Here is a 24,903-nt window from a genome sequence, read left to right as displayed (position 1 = left end):
ATTAATACCATTATAAATGATTAGGTCCCAGGAACTACAAAGTTGGAGGAGCTCGGTGCCGAATAATTTCTCGATTATGGCTTCATATTTTCTCTTGAATCTATTAGCTAAGTTGCCATCCTCATCAACCCACAAGGGGTCAGGGTTAGAGTTGTTACTTAACATAATAGCTTGGTTAGTAGCAGTTCGAGAATTAAAGTCCCCAAGCAAAAGGATATTTCCTTCATTCCTTAGGTTGTAGATGTCTTTTTCTAAGGTATTGAAAGGACAATTCTTATCTAGGTTGTTTTTCTTATAGGATGTAGAGTTGATAGGGGTGAAATAGCATATTGCAAGAAAAATCCTATTGGTTGTAGAATCAAATATTTCGATCCAAATGTATTGATTGAAGAGATCAGTTTTATGAAGTAGGATGTGAGAGGAGACAATGTTCCTAATATAACAGACTATACCACCAAAACCTCTCTTGGTGGGTTTCTTATTCTAGGCAAACCAAAGAGTGAACCCGTCAAGGTGAGGGACACTAGATTTGTCATGCTCCCAAGTTTCAACTAAAATAATAAGATCTATATCACTTGAGATCCAACTTAACATAGGACCTTTACACCATGGAAAACCATGGAAATTCTAGAAGAGGATATGGAGTGATGGTATTCCCTATTTATCACTCGTGTTTAGGACTCTGTCTCTAATAATAACTTTTATATTCCTAATGATTGCCCATTGCCCTTATTTTTTTGCTTCCTTGACCATTTGTACTTCTTTCCTAGTTCAGCTTGAACTTCTCGAATGAGATCTTCATTTATAAAGATTCTCGTTCCTTTTAGGCTAGGGGATTTCCTGAGTATATCTAATTTATGGTCATTATAATTGACCTTGACACGGATTAGTCTATGTTTATGCTCAAGTATCTTTCCTACCTGATGAGCCCCAAAAATGGATAATTATATGGGCTCATTCAGCCTCCTAATTCGACTTAATCCACCATTCTCATTATTTTATTGCATGTTTTTTATTATATTTATGCTAATAGAGTGAATTGGGTTAGTCATTATGCCAACAAGTCTAATGGGTGCTTTGTGCAGTTTTTTGGTCAATTTTGAGACAAAATTAAAGGTTTTAATGAGCACTTGGCAGCCAAATTCGTGGAAGAACAAGGGAGAGGATTTGTAGGAAGGTTTCCCCCTCATTTATGGGCCCTTACCTCAAATTCTCCACCATCAGCTCGGAGTTCAAGGGCCACCACATCAATTATCACAAGGGCAGCCGAGCAAGGGCTAGTAAAGGTGTTGTTAACTACAAGTTTTGGCAGCCGAGTTCCTAAAGTTTAGGAGGGCTGTTGGGGTCCTCAATTTGTATAAATAAGAAGGCTTAGGGCCTCATTTTAGTTAGTCACTTTGTAGGCAGAAGTTAGCTAGTTTGTAGTTCGATTTTAGTCATTTTTTAGGCAGTAGGTTAGCTCTGCATTTCAACACATTTTCAAGCTTTTCCTTGTGGACAGTTTTTGGGATGTAGCTATTCTTTTGATCAATAAAGATGAATCCAGCTTTGCACCAGCTCTAATCTCTCTTAGGAGGTTGTAGCTCTTGGGGTTGGGCCCAACCCAAGTGCCCAGTACCTCCTTTGTTTACCTTTATGTGTTTTTGTTGCATTCTTAGAATAAAATCTGCTATTTAGATTTAAATCTTGTTTTGTTATTTAGGTTGCTTTTGATGATTAAAAAGGCTTTTCATGTTCAGATTGATTTGAAAGGTTAATAACAGAGAAGATCTTCAGAAAAAGGCTATCAAGCACCTCTGATCTCACCTCTCCCTCAGTAGGACCATGAGCTAGGACCAAGGTGTCCTTGCTGCCACCAAAAAACATTGTCTTTGCTTCATCATGCAATTATTAGAGTTAGATTCTCATTCACAGAAGTTGATACCAGTTGTGGTTACATGCTCAGGTTTATGATTGCTTAGTTTGCATAGCTATTTCACATGATTCCGTTGCAAATAAACTGTTGTTCATTTTCTTTGCTATTATTTAGATCAGATTAGGTTAAAGTAGCTAGGTCCTTGTTTTTCTGAGTCTTTGTTTGTTCAGTTTGAGAAATAACTTGCAGAGCACCTGTATTACCTCTCTATCTACCTTTCCTCCATCAGATAATCTGCTCCAACCCTTAATCCATGATTCCTACCCTTCATTTGCCATACTTTTCCCACCTTGCCCTAATTTCTACATTCTTGTGCATCATCGCTTCCTCCATTCTTGAACAAATCCAATCGCTCCTTAGCCCCTTTCACCAGGTCTTAGACCCCTTAAGATCATTATCCAACCTCCATTTCCACTTTCCCACCATTTTTCTTCCATCAACCCTCCAAAATCCTATTTTCGGAACATCCTGTAGAAATCACAGAACATCTTGTAGAACCCCTGTAGACTTCCTGTAGAAGCTCACGAAAGTGATTTCTTGAGATCCGATCACTGTGAAACTCTCTAGAAGGGTGCTAGGGACCCCTTAGGCCCTCTTCTAACCTTCCCAGCCTCCTGCAAGCATTTCCTTTTTCCAATCCACCTATGCACAGTAAAAAAAAATTAAAACACATGCATAATTATTCTGCCAACTTACTCAAAAAATACAAAAAGATGTTTCTTTTCAGATTTCACTTCAGAAGTAGCTTAGTCACATGCATTTTACCTTTCTAAGAGTCAATGGCATTCCTTTCTGTAGCTTTCATCATTTTTCTTGCACCCGTAGGGTTAGTCGGTAAAACTAGGGTTTTCTAGGGTTTGCATTTCCTTTCCGCTTTTCGCTTCTTTCTGCAAGTAGATTAGCCTCCTTTGAGTTAGCTTTCATCCATCAGTTAAAAAGCTTCTTCTAAGAGCTCTTAGAAGTTGGCTTAAGCTCCTAGCGGACTTGTGCCAGTTGACCAAGTGACAGCCGCGGCAAGAGCTAGTACTTGAGCATATAGCACCGTCGCTTCCAAGTTTGTTACGAAGTACCGGGTTGATAAAAGTAAAGAAGGGAGTCTGAGGAGTTGCAGCATTATTGTTGCAATACTAGGGCCCACCACTACCCTTATTGCTTCCGTAAAATAATTTGTTTGAATTTGAGATTTTATCTTTAATTGTTCTTTAACTAATTCTAAAGTGTCTTCATTATTTTGTTCTTCTATACCAGCAATTATAAGGTGTAAGGCTCTTTTGTGGCACTCATGATCGAGTACAATTAATTTATTAATTTCTTCTTTTATGAGTTTAATATCTAATTTATTCTATGTGTTATTTAGGGTTGAGTTATTATGGAATTGTTCTTTTAGATTTCTAATCTCACTTTTTCAAAATGTCATTATGTCATTTTCTACCTTATAAATTAAATTATTTGTGATTTTACCAATAAAAATAAAATTACAATAATAAATTGAATTTAATTGTTTTAACTCTTTTTATTACTGCAATATTCCATTCATTGTTGACTATTATAACATTTCCTCCATACTATGTAATGTGAATGGAGGGGATTCTCTTTTTTTTTTAATTTAGTATTAAATATAAGATCTTAATAATTTATTTGTTTGATTGTTTTTATTTAAGTGATTGGAAAAAGGATTGGCTTAGTTTGAATGGTTGGGAAAATCGTCTATTTTCTCTTTTATCCATGATAATTTTCATGAAGAATATGTTGACCCATTGAAGTTTTGAAGAGTAACCATAATTAGCCCAATCACATAAATTAAATGTTGGCAAGAAAAGATAGGCATCAATCCATAATAATTATCAAAGCACTTACTAACATTTACTACACAATACATCTCATGTTGTTAAAATTAGAAAAAACAATAAAAACTCACTAAATTATAGTTTTATATTATTATTATAATAACCCGCAAACTAGCAACCATATAAACTAAATATTGGTAAAAGTAGATAGGCATAAATTGATAATAACCATCAAAGCACTTACTAACATTTACTACTTAATATATCTCATGTTGTTAAAATTAGAAAAAACAATAAAAACTCACTAAATTATAGTTTTATATTATTATTATTATTATAACCCCCAAACCATACCCAACAGGGCTAGTGAGAGTTGCCTCTCATGCGTTCACGGGGTTTGAACCATACCCAAGAGGGCTAGTTAGAGTTGCCTCTCATGGGCTCACCCACTGGGTTTGAACCAATGACCTTTACAAATGAGTGCTTTAATATAATAGGCAATCACCAACAATCCTGCTCCAAATGGACTTAAATTATTATTATTATTATGATTAAACAATAACAAGAATTAATATATAAGTTAAATATATATACATTTTAATAAACACATAGAACAAGATTCTTAATTATGGAGATTCTTAATTTCTAAATAAGTTTTGTTACAATATTATGGATAATATCATGAATTATCAACACCACATGCCAAAAAAAACACCATAACTCAATTCATATATCATTTTGGATAATGAATCATTTTAATTAAAAAATAAAAAATAACATAACTATTTTGAAGATAAATCTCAACTTCTGATTTGTATATATTACTATGAATATTTTGAAATACACATTATACATCAACATAATAATTATTTACATGGAAACTTTATTTCAAAATAAACCTACCTTTCATTTAATTAAAAAAATACTATATTAATTATTCATAGTGGGCTGGATCTACGAACGAAGTAGTACAGTACTTGACCGCAATTCATCGCTGGATTCCATCGATATATTGTCATTTGAATGTCATAGTTGTTACGCTAGATTTCGTAGACTGTCATTTGAATGTCATAGTTGTTATAATCTTTGCAACTCAGGCCGACCTCGCTCATGTTATTGCAATATCATATTAATATCAATTCTACTTCCAACCATTTCAGGTGAAGCCCAAAGCAGGACTCTGGTTTTACCCTCGTTCATTTCTGTGTGTTCAAGAAGAGAAATGGCAACCAAACGCTCTTGTGGTTGTTGTTGTTTCCGCTTCTCCTGCTTTTCTTGTTTGCGCTTCTCCTGCTTTTCTTGTTTCCGCAAACCAGATCATCCCACTTCAGGCCCAGGTGCTCAGAGCTCGCCTCCTGCAACTGATATTCCAATAGGTACAGTTTTTTGATAGCACAAAAGGTCGAACGTTTTTATTTATGTTTCTGTATATTATTATGATACCGTCATTTCACAGAAGGCTCTTCCGCTTCTACAATGGCGGCCATCAACGCATGATTCTGCAAATGATAATACTGACGCTGCTGGCGATTGTGTTTGTGCAGAAACTCTCCCAGGAGCTCAAGCTCCAATCCCTGGACCTTTTAATGTTGTAACTCCACCGGAAAATGAGATAGAACATACCCATCCGGGCGGCAAAGCTCCAGTCTCCGAATCTCCGGGGAAATCTGAGGGAAAAAACGTGAATGTCAATCTCAATGTACCAGAAGCCCCCCAGTGCAATGAAGCTCCATCCTCTTCCACTTCCAGAGTTGCAACTAAATCAGCTGTCATTGACACCATAAAACATCAAGACATTGTTCAAACCGATGGGAAAAATGTGGATGTCAATCTCGATGACCTTATGAAGCACATATCTGACCTTTTGAAACTGAGAGAGGAGGTACATCACAATCTTTCATATCCATCCGAATTACAACATAATTAGATTGTGAACTATATCATTAGATAGTATTATAATTATTGTGTGATATCTGATTTGAATATGGTTTCATTTCTTGTTTCTTCTTAGGAAATGAGTCGAGGGGAAAAAGCATCAAATCCCAGCAGCAATTTCCCTTGGCCTAACTTTCCAGGTTTCAAGAAATTAAAGAACATATTGTCATCGGACGACTTCAAGAACTTAACGAACTTACTGCAATCAGGATTAGACGCTGCTTCTAAATTGGTGTGTATTAATCTCATTATAGAGAATTTCATCACTTGCAATTAAAACTGAAAGTCCAGTATAAATATATTAAATCTGAAAATTTCTCTTCTTTTTTATGTTGTTCAGAAAGATATTATATCTGGACCTGTTACAAAACTCTTGCAATTAAAACTGAAAGTCCAGTATAAATATATTAAATCTGAAATTTTCTCTTTTTTTTTTTTATGTTGTTCAGAAAGATATTATATCTGGACCTGTGACAGAACTCCTAAAGGGTCTAGGCCAGGCAAGCATTTTTACTGCAGGACTTCTGGTGGTCGCAAATACCTTGGAAACATTTCAAGATCTTTCCTCGAACCAACAACAGTGTTTGGATCTGTTAAAAGAAATGAGTTATTTTGCTACTATTGTTAAAAGATTCAGAGAAAGGCCCAGAGAAACGCAGAATGATGTAATCCAAGATGCAGTAACATTGATTGTTGAAGGGGCGATCTTGTGCTGTACTAATATGGAGCGTTCGGCCTGGAAAAGGTAAATACTCAACATTCTGTGGTTCATCTTATTTACCACGATGTGTATAAATAAAATACAAAGCTGTTTCATAGTGGTCAAATCCGCAGAAAGCCCATGCTTTATACCCAAACATAGAAAGAAGTGTTTTTCATGGAATTTCCTTGCTTGATTGCAGCTTCTTCTCAGCGTCCAAAGAGAAAGGCGATCTGAGTGGCATGAGACAGAAGTTAGATGTCAAATACAAGCAAATTGATATCGAAATCGGTCTTCGTCTTTCAACTGACGTTGATCGTGTTTCTGCTGACGTTGATCGTGTTTCTGCTGCCATTGAGGCGAAGAATTCCCCTCTGTCTAGAGAATATCCTGAACATGCTGGTAAAAATATTGTCAAATTAATTTATATTGAAATTTAAATTATTGTGAGTTTAATTTTATTGCTCACAACTTTAAATATGGATGTGGTGTTGAATATTGTTGCAACAGTCGGCATAGAGGAGTCAATTGAAGAGGTGATGAAGCTTTTGGAATGTGACAATGAAAAGAATGTTGTCATAGTTATCCTCCATGGTTTCGGAGGAATCGGTAAGACCACCCTCGCAGATGCGGTCTTTTCAAAAGTTGAGGGTTATAAATATTCTAAGGTTCAACTGTTTAAAGATATAGATTCTAAACCTGATATAATGAAGTTACAAAAAGACATATTAAAAGATTTGATGGAACCTGAAGAGTCTGTAGAGATTCGAAACTATGAGGATGGACAGAAAAAGCTGGGGAAAATATTAAAAGAAATGCAGGCCTTCATATACATTGATAACGTTTTAGATCGAGTTGAGCTTGAACATCTTTTGCCGGAAGATCTGCATGAAGCAAAGAAAGTAAGGTTTCTCCTTACTGCCCGTGACAAAAATGCGAAGCTAGCATTCCCAAGCTCTGCGTCTACCCAAATCTATCCTATGGAGGGCATTAAGGATCCACAAGCTGCACAGAGAATTTTAGAAAAGGAAAAATTGGAAGGATTAGATCCTGGTAAACTCGATCAAATAATAAAAAAATGTGATGGAATTCCCCTCATGTTGAAATTAGTAGCACGATTCATAGGTCATGAGGAAGATAAAGGGGCCGCTTATGATGAACTGATGAAAAAGAAGAAATATGGAACAATGAAGGTTTTAACGAGATGCGCTTCCGCTTTGCCTACGACGCTCTTCCTGAAAAATGCAAGGATAACAATGTAAACTTTGAAACGGGAACTGATACTGTTACCCGTTTCGTAGAGATAGCAAAAAAATGACTCGATTTTCAAAAGTGGTGATGCAGAATACACATGTTTTTTTTAGAACATGGTTTTTGGAACTTTAATTTTTTTTCATGTTCAAGAATGAAATCAAGTTTTAGAATGGTATTGATTTTCATGCTGATTTTAAAAGGTGAGTATTCTGCATCACACCCTTTTTTTAAAAGACCTATTTTTTGACTTTTAATTTTCTAGTGTGTGAAATGTAAAAAAATATTTTCGAAATTTGATAGTTTTTGAAGTCGTCATTTTATTCATATTTTCTTGTTCTCTATCTTAATTTTTTTTTTTTAGGGGGGTATTTATTGTTTTGCGTTTTTAAATTAGAAAGTCGATAGTTTGAATTTTAGATAATCTACATATTTATACATCCTTAATTAATTTTTCAATCCACATGAAATAATTGTTTCTAAAAAACAACATTTTTTAACAATGGACATAAAAATAACCATTTTTAACATAAATATAACAAAAAAACTAAACGTTTTGATAATTTTTTGTTAGAATTAACATTTCAAAATCACAATTTTTATACAAAAATATTAACTAAAAATGGTCAAATAATAGTTTTTTTTATGAATTTCATGTCAAAAAAATAATAATAACAACTTTTTTTTTCAAAAAAATAATAATTAACTTAAAAATCAATGCGAAAATCATAGTTGTGCTCTCTCTTTCTTTAACATACCAGACTCTTGATGGAAATTTCACCTCTTTTGAACTTTTCCAATCTGAGATTAGCTTCTTATCACTTAAAGCACTTGAAATATTTGTAGGCATGAGCTCAGGTGGAGTTCGTTCACCAATGTTTTTTGAAGATACACCTTTAAGACTCTTTGGTCCAGAAAGATTCAAAGAAATTTTCCTTGATGCCATTTTCCTAAAAAAAACCACATAAATTAGTAAATAAAAAAACATATTAACTTAAATTAACAACAAAAATATACCATAAATTTTTTATTTGTATAATCAGAATTGCCCAGCCACCTCTAACGGGCAGGCGGGTCGATGGGCGAGTGGGAGGTCAGGTGAGGGATAATGAGACTAAGTGCACAATTAGGCAAGTATGGGCGAGCCCCTACCCATGCGCCCCCCACAACCCCCTGACGACTACATTGAAGCCCCGGCCCCATTAACTTATTCCTCTCACGAGAGATCTCTTGTCTGGATTCACTACACATTAATAATTAAAGTAACACGCCTGATCCAATCTCCGAAAATGATGATGATGACAAATCCCTCGATATGATTACCAAGTTAATATACTCCCTGCATCCATCAAATCTGTGTTTTCTCTTTGTTTCGTTCGCCAACTCTGTATTTATTCGTGGTCCATCCTTTGCATGCCACGCTAGATGTTTGTTTTCAGCGGAATTTTCTGTTTGAACGAAGCTTCCTAAGCTTCCCCCCCTCCCGGCCCGCCCTCCCCTTCCCTCACCCTACCCCCTACCGTCCCCCCACACTCCCGCGCCCCAATCCCCCTACCTCCGCCCCCCATCCCCCCAACCCCTCCCCGCGGCTGCCCCTCGCCACTGCGCCCAGCCCCGCAACCCCCGCCCAACTGTACCCTTCACCAGCCCTCACCTACCCCTACCCCCGTGCCCTACCCCGCACCTCCACCCCACCCGTCGCCCCCTTACACCCTACCCGCGCCTTACCCTTACCCCCCCTACCCCCTACCCCCCCTCCCCACCTTACCCCCTACCCCCTACCCGCGCACCCCCCCCTACCCCTACACCCCCCAACCCCCTACCCCCCCCCCACCTTACCCCCTACCCGCGCACCCCCCCATCCCCTACCGCCTACCCCCCCCCCCCCTCCCCCCCCCGCGTCACCCCCGCACACCCCCTACCCCCCCTAGTCAAAGTGAAAATTGGCACTTCAAAGATCACATCCAATGTTCTTTCCAACCACCTTCAAGACTGCTCCAAACAATCCTACTTCTATTATCTCTTATTACTAAAGCATGGTTACAAGTGTTTTACTTGTTTTATGTGTATTTTAGTGCCTTTGGCCTCCTAAGTTATGGCCTGTATCTCTAACTACTTTTGATTCTCTATCATAAGTTGCTAGCAATTTCTTTATAATAAAGAATAGTGAACAAATCTGATCAAAGTGAATCTACTATTACTAAAACATGGTTACAAGTGTTTTATTTGTTTTGTGTGTATTTTAGTGCCTTTGGCCTCCTAAGTTATGGCCTGTATCTCTAACTACTTTTGATTCTTTATCATACATTGCTAGCAATTTCTTTATAATAAAGAATAGTGAACAAATCTGGTCAAAGTGAATCTACTTGTATTTCACAAATAGATGTACTTTTTTTTATGAATGAATAAAACTTTGGTTTAAAATAATTAAATATATATATATATATATATAAAATAAACATAATTAGTATTCAAAAAACAATCAAAATTTAATGTAAAAAACATAAAAATTTAATTAATACAGAAATTGTAAATTCTATATATATATATATGATTGAATGACTAAAACTCAAAATTTAATGATAAAAAATATAATCTTATTTTACAATATACTTTAATTAACATGAAAATTGTAAAATTTAAATAATTGGAACAAGACTCTTTAAATTTACACCTTTATTAGCAAAATTAACAAAATTGTTAATTTACCGTAAAAATAAAACTAAAATTCTGTTCAAAAGCAAGCTAGTTCTCATGTTTTTCCAAAGAAAAGACATCCACATTATATAATATAAAACTATTTCACTTTAAAAATTTAAAATTGCCAACTATATGTAATATCGTTAAAAAATTGAAATAATTTTTTAGAAATATATTATTAAACATTTTATAATTTAATATTAAAAATTTTCAATATTTATAAACTTTTAAGATAATTTAAGTTTTTTCTTCAAAATTCTCACAAAATATGCTCCTGGGTCGATTCCGGGAATCGACCCAGGAGCATATTTTGTGAGAATTTTGTAGAAAAAACTTATATTATCTTAAAAGTTTATAAATATTGAAAATTTTTAATATTAAATTATAAAATGTTTAATAATATATTTCTAAACGTCGATTCCGGGAATCGACCCAGGAGCATATTTTATGAGAATTTTGAAGAAAAAACTTATATTATCTTAAAAGTTTATAAATATTGAAAAATTTTAATATTAAATTATAAAATGTTTAATAATATATTTCTAAAAAATTACTTCAATTTTTTAACGATATTACATATAGTTGGCAATTTTAAATTTTTAAAGTGAAATAGTTTTATATTATATAATGTGGATGTCTTTTGTTTGGAAAAACATGAGAAACTAGCTTGCTTTTGAACAAAATTTTATTTTTACGGTAAATTAACAATTTTGTTAATTTTGCTAATAAGGTGTAAATTTAAAGTCTTGTTCCAATTATTTAAATTTTACAATTTTCATGTTAATTAAAGTATATTTTAAAATAAGATTATATTTTTTATCATTAAATTTTGAGTTTTAGTCATTCAATCATATATATATATATATATATATAATTGTAACTACAGAATTTTTGTTTTATTTTTACGGTAAATTAACAATTTTGTTAATTTTGCTAATAAGGTGTAAATTTAAAGAGTCTTGTTCCAATTATTTAAATTTTACAATTTTCATGTTAATTAAAGTATATTTTAAAATAAGATTATATTTTTTATCATTAAATTTTGAGTTTTATTCATTCAATCATATATATATATATATATATATAATTTACAATTTCTGTATTAATTAAATTTTTATGTTTTTTACATTAAATTTTGATTGTTTTTTGAATACTAATTATGTTTATTTTATATATATATATATATATATATATATATATATATATATTTAATTCTTTTAAACCAAAGTTTTATTCATTCATAAAAAAAAGTACATCTATTTGTGAAATACAAGTAGATTCACTTTGACCAGATTTGTTCACTATTCTTTATTATAAAGAAATTGCTAGCAATGTATGATAAAGAATCAAAAGTAGTTAGAGATAAAGAAATTGCTAGCAACTTATGATAGAGAATCAAAAGTAGTTAGAGATACAGGCCATAACTTAGGAGGCCAAAGGCACTAAAATACACATAAAACAAGTAAAACACTTGTAACCATGCTTAGTCATGAGAGATAATGGAAGTAAGATTGTTTGGAGCAGTCTTGAAGGTGGTTGGAAAGAACATTGGATGTGATCTTTGAAGTGCCAATTTTCACTTTGACTAGGGGGGGTAGGGGGTAGGAGGTGGGCGAGGGTGGGGGGGTACGGGGTTGTTGGGGGGGGGTAGGGGGGCGGTTAAGGGTAGGGGGTTGGGAGGGGGGAGCGTAAGGTGGGGGTTAGGGTGTGGGCGAGGGGGGTGCGGGTAACGGTAGGGCGCGGGTAGGGTATAAGGAGTGGGGGTGGGGGTGGTAGGGGTAGGGGTGGATGGGGGCTGGGGAAGGGTACAGTTGGGTGGGGGTTAGGGGGGTGCGCGCAGTGTCAGTGATATAATTTGTTCATAATGTCATGTTTTTTTAGTTTTATAGTTGAAAAATTTTCAATTTCTTTTGTATCTAGCATGTTGTGGTTGAAAACATGTTAAATTTATACTTAGGAAAGAAAAATGATATTCTACCAGAAACATTAATGTGTTTTTTCCTTAAAATCTAACTTTGTTTGAGACATAAAAAATTGGTTTTATTAGCATTTTTTAAAAAGTTTGAAAATTGACCCTAAAAAAAAAATCATTATTCCAGTATCAACACTTTCGTTTTGAAGCTATATTTTGCACGAAAATTTCGTAGTAAATTTCGTAGTCACTACCATTTTTAAAACACGTTCAAAATTGACACCTAAAAAAAAAAACATCGTTCCAGTATACACACTTTTCGTTTTTAGCACTGTTTTTGATGTTTTTTTGGGGTTTTTTGGCCAGAGTTCCCGTTTTGAGTTTATAGTTCCCGTTTCAAAATTTACATTGTTGGATCCATTCCTAGACATCTGTTCGTATTTCAGAAGATGGGATTGGGACACAGTGGAAAATATTGTTGGAAAAGATGAACTGCAAAAGTTAGAAAACAGAGCACTGGTGACTAAAGACACATTTACTGGGGTTGTAAATGTGCATGATGTGATCTTAGAACTTGGTTTCCATATGTCAAAAGGAAACGAAGTGAGATTGACATTCAGCCGTGCAAGGCAACTGATGGCGTACCTGGAAGAGAAAAAGGAGGTAACAAATCTATGAACACAAAAAAAGGTTATATACATGTTTGTTTATAGAGTATCTGTTTTGATTTAATTATATTTTATAATGGCATGCAGGGTGCTGAAGGGATTAAGGGCATCTGGTTAAGTGGCAATAAGGATGTGCTGCAGATATCTGCATCAACACTCGACTCAATGCATAAGTCATTGAGAGTTCTTCATCTTGGAGATCTGCCAGCAGAGGTGGAGGGCGAGTGTAGTAAAATATTTGAAGAGTTGGTATTTTTTAAAGCGAAAGTTCGGCAGCTTCCGTTTTATGATATGTCAAAATTAAAGCAATTGAAATACCTCAGTTACACACCGAATGAGTTGAAGCTATCTAAGGCAAGTGATTCTATTTCTCCATTCAGTTTTCCCAAAAAAATTGGTTCTACGTAAGAAAATGTTTTACTACTTTTAATGGTTTCATATGATTGTGACGTACCAATTACATAACTTGCAGATGCCTTCAACTTTGAGACACATGGAATTTGATGGAAGTTCAGATTCCCATGCTTTTCAAATATCATCCAAGGATCTTCAAGACCATAAAGATTTGAGAATACTAAGATTGATCAACTTTTCAGAGTTGACCAATCTGCCTAAAGAGTTTGGCGACCAAGTAACTTGTTTGCAGGAACTTTCTCTTTCAAATTGCCAATCCATAGAGAAACTGCCCGATTCAATTTCAAAGCTTCGGTATTTACGGAAACTGGAAATGGATAATTGCTCAAATTTGACTGAGTTGCCGGTCGACTTCGGATCGTTGAGTTCTCTGCAAGAACTCAATCTGGCTCACTGCATGGAATTAAAAGCACTTCCAGATAGTATCGATAAACTTTCATCATTGAAAGTATTGAATTTATCAGATTGCAACGAGCTTTTAAATCTCCCCAGTGGGTTAGGAAAGTTAACTTGCCTTGTTGAATTAAATATAGATTCTTGCGAGAGCCTAGAAAATATCCCAGAAAGCATTGGACAGTTGAAACAATTGCGGGTCTTGCATATGGAATATTGTGACAGTCTAAAAGAACTACCTGATGGCTTACACATCTTTCATTTAAAGGTTGTGATAGCCTGGAGAAGCTTCCAGATAGGTTTGGTCAATTAAAAAGTTTAAAAGTGCTGGACATGAGAGGCTGTAGAACACTAGAGAAGCTTCCGGAAGGTTTTGGTCAACTGAAAAATTTGGAGAGGTTGGATCTTGAAGATTGCAGCCAGCTTAGAGAGTTGTGCAATGACTTCCACTGCCTTTCCTCGTTGCAACAATTAGATTTGACAGACTGCGAGAGATTAGAGAAACTTCCCGAAGACTTCCACTGTCTTTCCTCGTTGCAACAATTGACACGCTGCGACAGCTTAGAGAAACTTCCCGAAGACTTCCATTTCCTAACCTCGTTGCAGCAACTATTTTTGGTTGGATGCAAGAGATTAGAGAAACTCCCTGAATATTTCCATTGCCTAAACTCATTGCAAATCCTAGGTTTGGACAACTGCCCCAAGCTAGAAGGGAAATCAATGGACCATGTGACAAAGATGAACACATTACAAGTTGTGACCATCATAGGAAGCGATGAGTTGGTGCAGAGATGGGGAGAAATTCAAAGGGATTGCCATGGATCATCGTATCCGTCAGTTATTATTTCAGAGGTAAGCATATCGTCTATTCACATTTAGGATTTAAAAAATGTTATTGTTTTTATTATTTATAATTATTTTTTAAAAGTAAATTTGAGATTTAAAATGGATTTAAAAATATAATTTTTTAAAATAATAAAATAGGAAAAAAATTAAGTAATAAAATATTAAATACAAAGGTTTTTTAAATGTTTTATTATTTATTCAAATTTTTACATTATTAATTTTTGAAAATTTTATAAATATATTTTTTCATATATTTTCAAAAAAAAATATTAAAATATGTAAAATAAATGATTATTGAATCACAATTCAATATTACATCCAAAATATATAAATTTAAAATTGAAAACTAAATACATCTATATAAAAATAACTTCAAGATATAACTAAAACATAAAATTCCCTTATTTTATAAAAATATTTATTCTTATAATTAATATTAATATTTTGAATTCTATTATTTTTCTATAATTAATATTATTAATTTTTAATGTTATTATGTAATTTACACATATAAATCTTTGTTTTTTTCAAATATTGTTTTCCAACAAACCATTATTTTACAGGAAGAGTCAATATCAGAGAATAATAAAGAGAATATGAAAAACAGTGTTTTATCGGAACTGGATCGCCTGCTTACAAATGGACGAGGAGAGGCAGTCCATCTATCTGATCTTCTACCAAACACCTCCGCCCTTCTCATATTTGAGTTCAATCCAGATAAGGACCGATTCCTGTGGCCCTTAATTGAGGAGACGGTCGATGATGGAATGCAAATAAAAATAATATATATTGGTCCACACTTTGAACAGTTGCCCACGAAAGTTAAGGATACTATCTTTGTGGTCCATGAGTCGGGAAATCGTCTAAGAGATATTTTCCTGAATGTGGAACTGACAAGAGAAGGAGATGTTGATGATGATGATGGTTGTTATCTTCAAATGGATGCGAAGATGGTGGGGGATGGCAACAGCGATAACTATGCTCCTTGTTTTAGTTGGAGATTTTTGACAGAAGGTGAAGTGGAGGAATTTGTGGTGTGTAACTCTGGGAGATACCTACGGTTGAAGCAGCTTCAAGCAGAAACGGATGAAGAGAGTAGTAATATAGAGATGTTGAGAGAGTTGTTTGCACCTGACGGGGACGAAACTACTCCCGTCTTTCAAAAGAATGAGTCATCACAAAAGGTACGAATACCCCAAAGGCTTTAGCCTTCCTTATACAGTTCCGCACATTCAGCCGTTAACTTTGGTCACCCTTTGAATGTCTCGAACTTACAATCTATTTAATTTGATTTTTTAATTAATTCTACTCACGTCTACTGAACAAAGCAATTTTTAACTTCAAACCGAATAACGCAATTTTTTACTTCGGTTAACAATTTTCAACTTTACTTAATTCATTGCGCCCGTTTATTTTGTTGGTGTGACTATTGTAGGATCCAACTGGAAAATTAGTTACTACTGGTCTATCTATCCAAAGCAATAATATCTTTTACTTCACTTAAAAATTGATCAAACTTCATTTTACTTATTGTGCTTGTTATACTATTGGCGTTGTGCTCGTTTGTTTTGTTGGCGTGACTTTTGTAGGATCCAACGGAAAATTCAGAACGGAAAACTACTTGTGGCGTTGACAAATTGGAAGGGAAAACTATTCTTGTAGAAATGTGGCCTTCCAATTCATGGAGATGTGAAATTAACCATCCGTTTTGGAAGGAAATGTATTTTATGGAGAAAGAGAAAGTTGACCTTGAAATTATATCAATTCCTATTGTGCACCCAGAGGAATGTGATGTAATCGATGTGTATAAGCAGTTTTCAAGACAAGTTCCTTGGCTTGTACTCCAAAATTCATGGACAGTAATAACAAGAGCAGTCAAGTTCTTTTTTGAGAAACACTGTGGGTGGGAAGAGCCTGATGAATGTGAAAAATGGTATCCAACTATAAATTGGATCATAGATCCAAACGGGAGAATTAGTGTGTATAGACCTTATATATTCCTTAAAGAAGAATGGGAACAACCAAAGAATATGTCGACTTTAGAGTTCCTTTTCAACCACTCGGAAAGTGTCTCAGCCCAGGTTAATAACTTTATTTAATTTTTTATTATATATTTTAACATAAAAAAATGATGATGAATAAATAACTGGTCATTTTTTTTAATTATATTCTTCTTGTTGTTTTTGGCTAGGTGCAAAAGTTAATGCTTCCAGGAAAATTGATATGCTTATATAGAGGAGGGGATGATGAGCAGGTCATATATTCCATGTGGAATGCATTGGAGCAGCAGCAGCGGGACCGCATTCACATTATTCATTTGGGATGTAGAAGAATGGAAAGATTTAAATTCACTAACAATATTAAGAAGGATTATTATTATCCTTTGAAAAATACAGCTGAGATCGAGGGGATGTCTTCGCTGAATTTATCGGAGAATGAAATTCTGAGATTTTCACTACGTCTATGCCATTTGGAAGAAGAAATTAATAGAATGGAGGATAGTGAACTGAAATTTCTGTTACATTCTTTTCAAGATGACGAGGACGAGCACTGCATGTACGGATCCATAGCCTTCATGGACGGGGCTGGGAAAGTGGTTGCAGCTTTAGGAGGAAAAAATCTGGAGTCAATATCCGACGGGAAATATGTTGCACAGCGCTTCATAAAGTCAATAATGAATGATATCGAAGGAGGAGGAAAAGAAATGCATGATGAGGACCCCGGCGTCTTCGACAGCCTTATTCAGAACCTGCAAACAACGGCCGCTGCAGCCGTTGAGCAACAAAATGTGGATGCCTATTTCGAGAGCTTGCGAGAGTACATATCTGAGTTATGGGGAATGGAACTTTCTCAGGCTTTTAGATTCAACAAGGTTGATCGCTTTCTTTAGTACCTATCCTAAATTTTCTGAATCATATTATTTTTTATTCACATAATGATTTTTCCATTTCTTATTTTCTAATAGGAGGGGAAAAAGCGGTCTTTGCCAAGTGTGACTTGGCCAACTTCAAGAGGCTTCTGTAGGTTAAAGAATTTCCTATCAGAGGGAATAAGCGACGATTGGGTTGTGCGTATTAAGCCTCTCCATTTTTGCGACAACCATTAATTACTTTTTTGGTTCGAACATGAAATTCATTGTTGGATCATGTCCAACTTCTATGTCAAATATTTGATCTAAATTCTGTTTTTATGGTTTTCAGAAAGAAATCATTTCTCGTCATCCTGAAAAAGAAGATAAGCCTGCGATCGTCATTCACGGTTTGCTGAAGGATATAGAGGAGGCACAATGGGCTGTTGCAGGTCTTCTTGCGGTGGCGGATATTTTGGAGAGATTCCAAACTATTTCTGCCAACCGAATGGAGTGTATGTTTCTCTTATGGGAGATGTTTAGCGTGGCGCAATATATTAAGCAGTTTGATCAAAAGCCTGGGTTGTGGAGAGGGGTGAAGCGTTTAGCAACAGCAATAATAGTGGCATACTCCTTCCACTGCTGTTCTCAAATTGATCAGTCCAAATTTGCCTTGTGAGTACTTGACACTTTAATGTTAACTAACAATAGTGATGCTTAAAAAATAAAATTATGTCATAGGTGGCTTGTCAAACGCTTACTTTTAGATAGAAAAGCTTATGAATTATGACTGTGTGCGGAGGCGGGCCTTCTATACAATCAAATAAATGTTTAGATCAAAGAAGCCTACGCGTTGATTTGTTTTGAAGGTAGAGCCGGGTGAAAATAAATTTCGAAAACTATGATTACTAAGTGGACTTTAAAAACAAATCTTAATGCAAGTTTTTACCATTGGCAGGTTCAGCAATAGCTGGGATTACGATGAAAAGCGGATAACGAAAATTCGCGACATAATGGCCAAGGCAATCACGGAAGGTCCTAGTAATGAAAGTGGGTCCCCCTTAGAGGAAATGTGCGACTGCGTCCCTGGTTTCCGCTTCTTCCTGGAAAGTGGAAATGAAGGTGGGCCATCTTGTGAAGGTGAAAGCGGCGTCTCTGCCGTCGAGGCTGGTTCCACAGGTATAGATGAAGGTGGGCCATCTTGTGAAGGTGAAAGCGACGTCTCTGCCGTCGAGGCTGGTTCCACAGCTACACCCAGAGAAGAAGAATAAAACGGAACATCATCTACTTCTTGTGTGGTAGCTTTCTTAACTCCAAAAGCCAGACATGACTGACGAATTTGCTTCCTTAGCCTCTTTTTATGTGGGGATAACAAAAAATTTCAAAAACTTATTTTTGAAGTATTTTTAGTAAAATAAGTATAACTAGCATTTGCATCAAATGTTGCAAAGGAAACGCCGTAAGGCATAAATTGAATTACGCAAATACAACAAAAAAATACTTTGATAAAGAATAAAAATATATTGAATGCTCACATCAATGTCCCATTAACTGGAACCACTTAGTAGACATATCTATCAACATTAGGATTACACAGAATGATCAGGAAATTTCTCATATACAAACAACACCTTCCACAACAAGTAGACATATCTATCAACATTAGGATTACACACCATGATCAGGGAATTTCCCATATACAAACAACACCTTCCACAACAACCTTTTCTCACATCCACATTTTAAAATTTGCCTTGGAACGTGATTGGAATATCCCATATTGCCTTTTCCATTATGTAGATCAATCTTCCATATTACTATTTTCATCATGAAGATTGTTATTTCATTGTTGTAAAGTGTTAGTGTGTTAAATTCAATACTGTTCAACAAGTGAAAAACATTCTTTAATTAACATAATATGCATTTTTCTCTCACTGTGTATTTTTCAATAATTCATTACAAAACTTCCATCAAAGAACACAAGTAACAGATTAACATGTATTTTTTCTTCATTATTTTCATCACGGAGCCAAGAAACATGAAATCCTAGAGTGGGTGTTCTTTATATCCGAATTGTTGCAATGGATGTGACCTGCCATCAAAAACAGCATTCCCATCCTCAGATGAACCTCATTCTTCTTCAGTTGACCACTTGATTTTATTCAATTCCCATCATTTTTTCTCCATTCATTTGCCCCATCTTGTTGTCTATCAAAGGAAGGCCCTTGTCCTTCGAAGCATTACCACTAGTAACAAGGAGATCATCGGAAAACACACTTTACAACTTTGAATAGCGCTGAGGCATATCACATACAAGAGTCTTCAAGCTGCAATATTTTGTTCAAATAATGAATTCTAAGATCATTTTTCTTAAATTTCAATTTATAATAAGTCGTATTTTAATATTTAAAACAATTATTTTTAAAATATGTACTAAACTATTATTTTTAAAATATGTAGTAAACTAACAAAAAAAAGTATGCAATAATGTGCCAAATTATATAGAGTAAGTTATGTATGAGTGGGTACTATGAGATATTCTCATAACTTTGGAAATTATAATAATTGTTATTTTATTTTTTAATTATTAATAATTATAATACATTTAATATAGATGAAATATTATTAATTAGACAGAAATCTAAATAAACAACTTCTAAAAACACCATTTTGCACTTTCAATTATATTTTAAATTATCCCACATGGATGTCAACGATATGTCATGTACTTGTTCACTATTTTTTATTGATATCGTTAATAAACAACTTTTAAAAACACCATTTAGCACTTTCAATTATATTTTAAATTATCCCACATAGATGTCAATGATATCTCATGTACTTGTTTTGTTTTATTAATGATAATGACCATAAAAGTACATCGAAGCATATTCAACGCACCTTAGTTGCAACTTGCAAATTGTGATAGTTGTCTAGACTTCAAAGATACAGAATATACAGATATACGGAATGTAATGCAGGGAATCTTGTCACGCTTGGACAATATTTAACCAATGCTCGCTTTTATTACGCTCATTTTAACATACTGTTCGCATACGTAATTGGGAAAACTTGACAAACAAGATGCCAAGATAAGATTATCGCATACACAGTTCTGGTATTGAAATAAACTACTCCCATGAATACCATTGCTCTCTGCCAGCATGACCTCTCCCCGCATCAATTGTGATGTAATACAAGACCACGTGTATCTTGAAAGTCATTAAATTATTCCTTACGTCTGCTGCTATCCCAAAATTGCTAACGAATTTGATTAGTGTTGACCCACTCTAAAATATAACCTCCAACTCCTCTTTTCTTCTTTCCGTTTTTATCGAACTGATTGATGCACACATTTATGCCAGAATTACATGCATCCAATAGAATGGATCCGCACCAGTTGCTAAATGTATTCCATATAGAGGCAACTGACTGCATATGAGAAAGATTAAAAGGGAGATTACAGTTTAAAGAACCTTCTCCCTAAAGGGTACTTTTCATTCGGTTGTCTAGACTTATGGTAAGATTGAAAGAAATGGTCTCACAAGATGCAGCACACGAAACCCACCACTTGGCATTTTTCCTTCTCCAAAGAACTGTTGTCATGTAATAACATAGTTTCATCATTTGAATATACATTTTCTATTTCAAATATAAATGGTTAATGTCAATATACATTTTGTGGCAACTTCAAAAATTTGAAATTTAAACTTTACAATTTTTTATTTTTTTTCTAAATAAGATTAATCTATTAACATAAAGGGAGTAAAATTACAATGTGACCGAAGTCAAAAATATTGCCCTAAAGAGAGGCAAGTTATCAAGATAAGCATGGAATGAGACTACCCCATTTCAGGGAGCTCAATCTTGAACCGTTTCCTGAGTTTACAAAAATTCAAAGAAGAACTGAGATTCCATATAACAGTCTCAACAAAAACTTGCCCAATAGTATGGGCTGCATGGTGTACTATCATGAAAATAGAGAGCAAGCTAAACATCTGGTGGTTCTTCAACAATCCGGCACCAACCTATATCAGGCATGTCCCCTTCAAGAGCGGCTGTAGAGTTGGAAGGACCAGGGTCAGCCGGCGCCATTGCCACATTCTGAGCGTTGCAGACTTGAGCATCTGGTATCTGCAAAGACACGCTGCCAATCCCCATCTGGACGTTCGAAGCCGGAACAGAAACAGAGCCCGGGCCCTCCTGAAAAGAACTAGACTCTCCCTCTTGGGCTTCCTCATGGAAAACCACCGAGATGTGAGCGGTGATCCTAGGGCAGTTTAGAGAGCTGCAGAAGGTGAAGAGCACAGAGCCATACGTGGGACACCCTCTCCCACTTCGAGTGCGCGGATAGTGCCCAACGGAGAAATCGCTTGAAAGGCAGGGTGACTTGGAGGAAGGGCTGGAAGGCACCCACCTAGGCAGACCTCGACGAGACCTCATTTTGTGGCAATGGAGAGGCATTGGGTAGACCGAGGCAACGGGAGGAGAGCGTGGTGGGGCAGCAACAATAATCATGCCAGAGGAGATCAGGAAAATGACAAGGCGTAGGCCAGATGCCCAGGATAAGAAGCAAAAGGAGGATGGAGGCAACTCAACTGAAAGACTAGATCCAGGTTTTAGAGCAGCCTCCCCGTTCAATCTACCAGAGACATCAGAAAGGATGAGACCCACATGATAAATACAGAAAACAGTGCTGCATCCAGACTTTAGATAATTCTGCAGAAGAATCGACGGACTTTGCTCCCCCGCCAGCTCATAACTGAGCTTTAAAGCTTCAACCTCCTTTCGGCTTCGAGATACATCCGTCATAACTGCAGCAATGAATGGAGCCAAGGACTGAGATGAGCCGGAGCATGCGAGAGCATAAACCAGGGTGCCGGACAGGGTGGGATAATCAGAGCCACTTAACATCAAGAAAATGAACTCTGCACAATTCAAATTCCAAGAGCCTCCATTCATAAACCTTTTAATTATGCTGTACTAGGTGGGCAGGTGTCATCCCTCCTCGCGCCACCCCTGTCCCATCCTAATTGAAACTTGTTTAAGCACCTGCATCTGGGGTGAACTTTACAAAATTGAACTATATCATGGATTATAATTTCAAGATGGGTTCATTTCTAAAATTGCTTTCTCTAAGCCCACAGGGGTTTGGTCTCATGGTCAGCGAATGGTCTACTAAGTGGTTCGTGCCGCTGTGCAGGTCACGTGTTCAAGTATCGTCTTATCCTGAGGGGCCATTCCTTGTGGGTTGGGTGGCTCCTCCTAGCCGTTATAGTGGTAGCCAGTTGGATTCGACCCCGTGTAACACGAGTACGATACCACTGTCATTACCGATTCAGCTAGACATAAAAAATAATAATAATAATAATAATAATTCAAATAATGGAACAAAATTATAGTAGAAGTTAACATGTTAAAACCATATATGTAACAAGGTTAGCATCACCCAACCAAAATCAAAGTTGTGCATTCTATATCTCAATAAATTACCAGACAAAAAACCCCACCAAGCTCAAATGCCTGAGCATTTTGGCACCACCATTGTTTTACAACCAGGCCGAGTCAACTCGGAAACGACCGGGTCAAACCGAGCCATTAAAAAAATTTGCGGCCAGGCCAGCAAACCGGCTCGGTTGACCGAGTCAACTATGACTCGGCCTAGTCATAGTTGACTCGGTCAACCAGGCCGAGTCCGTATTGACCAGGCTGAGTCAATGAAAACCGGCTGGGCAGCGTAAATCATGATTTTTTTTCACTTTTTTTTTGGATTTGTGGTAAAGTTAAAATCAGTTTATGGATTCCAAAGGGTTTAGGTAAATTGTTAAGTGCTTTTGGGGTCCATTTCCCCCTCCCAAACCCTATTTAAGACAACCAAATGCTCTCATTCACTCACAACAGTCTTATGCATTGAGTGAGAGTCTTCTTTGAGAATTAGTGAGCAGTTCTTGAGCTTGTTTTGGAGCAGCAGTGAGGAGTCTTGGAGGAGCATTGTAGCTGGAGTGAGGAGCTTCTTGGGCAGCCATTTGGAGCAGCATTGAGGAGCTGATTTTTGGAGCAAGCTTGAGGAGGCAGTTTGTGCCTGGAGGTATTTTTTTCCACCCTTACAAATCTGTTTTTGCTTAGTAAATTTTAGGTGCATATCAAGAAAGCTTAGAGAGTGTTTTTTGTCAAATAAATGAACATTGAATCAAATTTTTTTTTTTCATTTTCAGATTGTTTTCCTAGTCAAAAAATGGCACCTAGAGCAAAAGATCCTGCTTGGGCATATGTTGAAATGGTTGATAGTCAGATGTGTTGCAAGTTTTTCCATAAGAAAATTAAGGCAGGCCTTGGGGGGATTCATAGGCTGAAACAACACTTGGCAGGGATTAAAGGCCAAATTACTGCATGTCCCTCTGATGAAATTGGGGAGATTAGAAAGAATTTGGTGGAAAGCTTTGAAAAATTTAAAGAAGATAAGGCTAGGCAAAAAGAGATACAGGATGAAATTGGGAGGAAGAGGGAGATACAAAGAATGATGGCTACCAACCCCCACTATGATTTTGAGGGTTCTTCCTCTATCCCTCAAACTGAGGCATCCAACCCTTTCCGTTATGTTCCTCCCTCTTTTGGTTCTGTTCAAGATAAGGGAAAGGGTAGAATGAAGGGTGATGTGACTATCAAAAATTATTTCACTACCTCCTCTCCATCAGATGCACATGGTCCTGAAGTTAGTAAAGGTCATATTCAGCCCACTTTAGATGACCATTGGAAGAAAGAATTGAGGGAGACTGCTTGTGACTACATAGCTAGATGGTGGTATGATGCTGATATCCCCTTTAATGCTGCTTGTTCACCATATTATGAGCCTATGTTTGATGCCATACATGCTGCTGGAAAAGGCTTCAAAGGCCCTAATATGCAAGAGCTAAGGGGGTTTCGTTTGCAGAAAGAAATTCAATCCATTAATGAGTATTTGCAAGAGTTTAGGGACTCATGGGCAAGAACAGGGTGTACCATCATGTCAGATGGATGGACTGATCAAAGAAACCGTACCATCATAAACTTTCTTGTCTTCTGCCCACAGGGAACCATGTTTTTAAAATCAGTTGATGCATCTGATAAGGTAAAAGATGGCCACTTGTTGTTTCAACTATTGGATGAGGTTATTGAGGATGTGGGGGTGGCTAATGTTGTTCAAATCATCACAGACAATGCCTCTAACTATGTTCTTGCTGGTAAACTGTTAGAGGAAAAACACAAGACCATCTTTTGGACCCCATGCGCTGCACATTGCATTGACCTCATGCTTGAGGATATTGGAAAATTAGATTGGGTCAGAAACACTGTAGATAATGCCAAAAGCATAACAAAATTTATCTACAATCATACACTGGTTTTGAGTCTCATGAGGAAACACACTGGAGGCAAGGATATTATTAGGCCTGCCATCACTAGATTTGCTACACATTTTTTGACATTGCAATCTATGCTTTTCCAACATAGAAAATTGCAAAAGATGTTTTCCAGTGATGAATGGAATCAAACCAAT

The 24,903-nt window shown here is 36.0% G+C and overlaps 1 protein-coding gene across 1 annotated transcript; it reads left to right on the top strand.

Moving 5' to 3' along the window:
• Window positions 1–5,716: 5,716 nt before the first annotated feature.
• LOC149199179 (uncharacterized) lies at window positions 5,717–18,747 on the top strand. The gene is given in 15 exon segments (XM_089400480.1): window positions 5,717–5,869; window positions 6,087–6,382; window positions 6,540–6,739; window positions 6,848–7,595; window positions 11,813–11,820; window positions 12,628–12,863; window positions 12,956–13,272; window positions 13,307–13,922; window positions 13,925–14,527; window positions 15,085–15,705; window positions 16,111–16,602; window positions 16,713–17,393; window positions 17,487–17,588; window positions 17,722–18,044; window positions 18,328–18,747. Coding segments are annotated over 15 exon segments (5,709 nt in total). The 3' UTR covers window positions 18,641–18,747.
• Window positions 18,748–24,903: the final 6,156 nt, after the last annotated feature.

This window comes from Pinus tabuliformis, chromosome 2_1 (genome assembly GCF_031772625.1).
Source record: "Pinus tabuliformis cultivar Carrire ecotype Pingquan chromosome 2_1, CPIR1, whole genome shotgun sequence".
NCBI lineage: Eukaryota > Viridiplantae > Streptophyta > Pinopsida > Pinales > Pinaceae > Pinus > Pinus tabuliformis.
The sequence above is the reverse complement of the archived record's forward strand: the minus strand, read 5'-3'. Positions and strand labels throughout refer to the sequence as shown.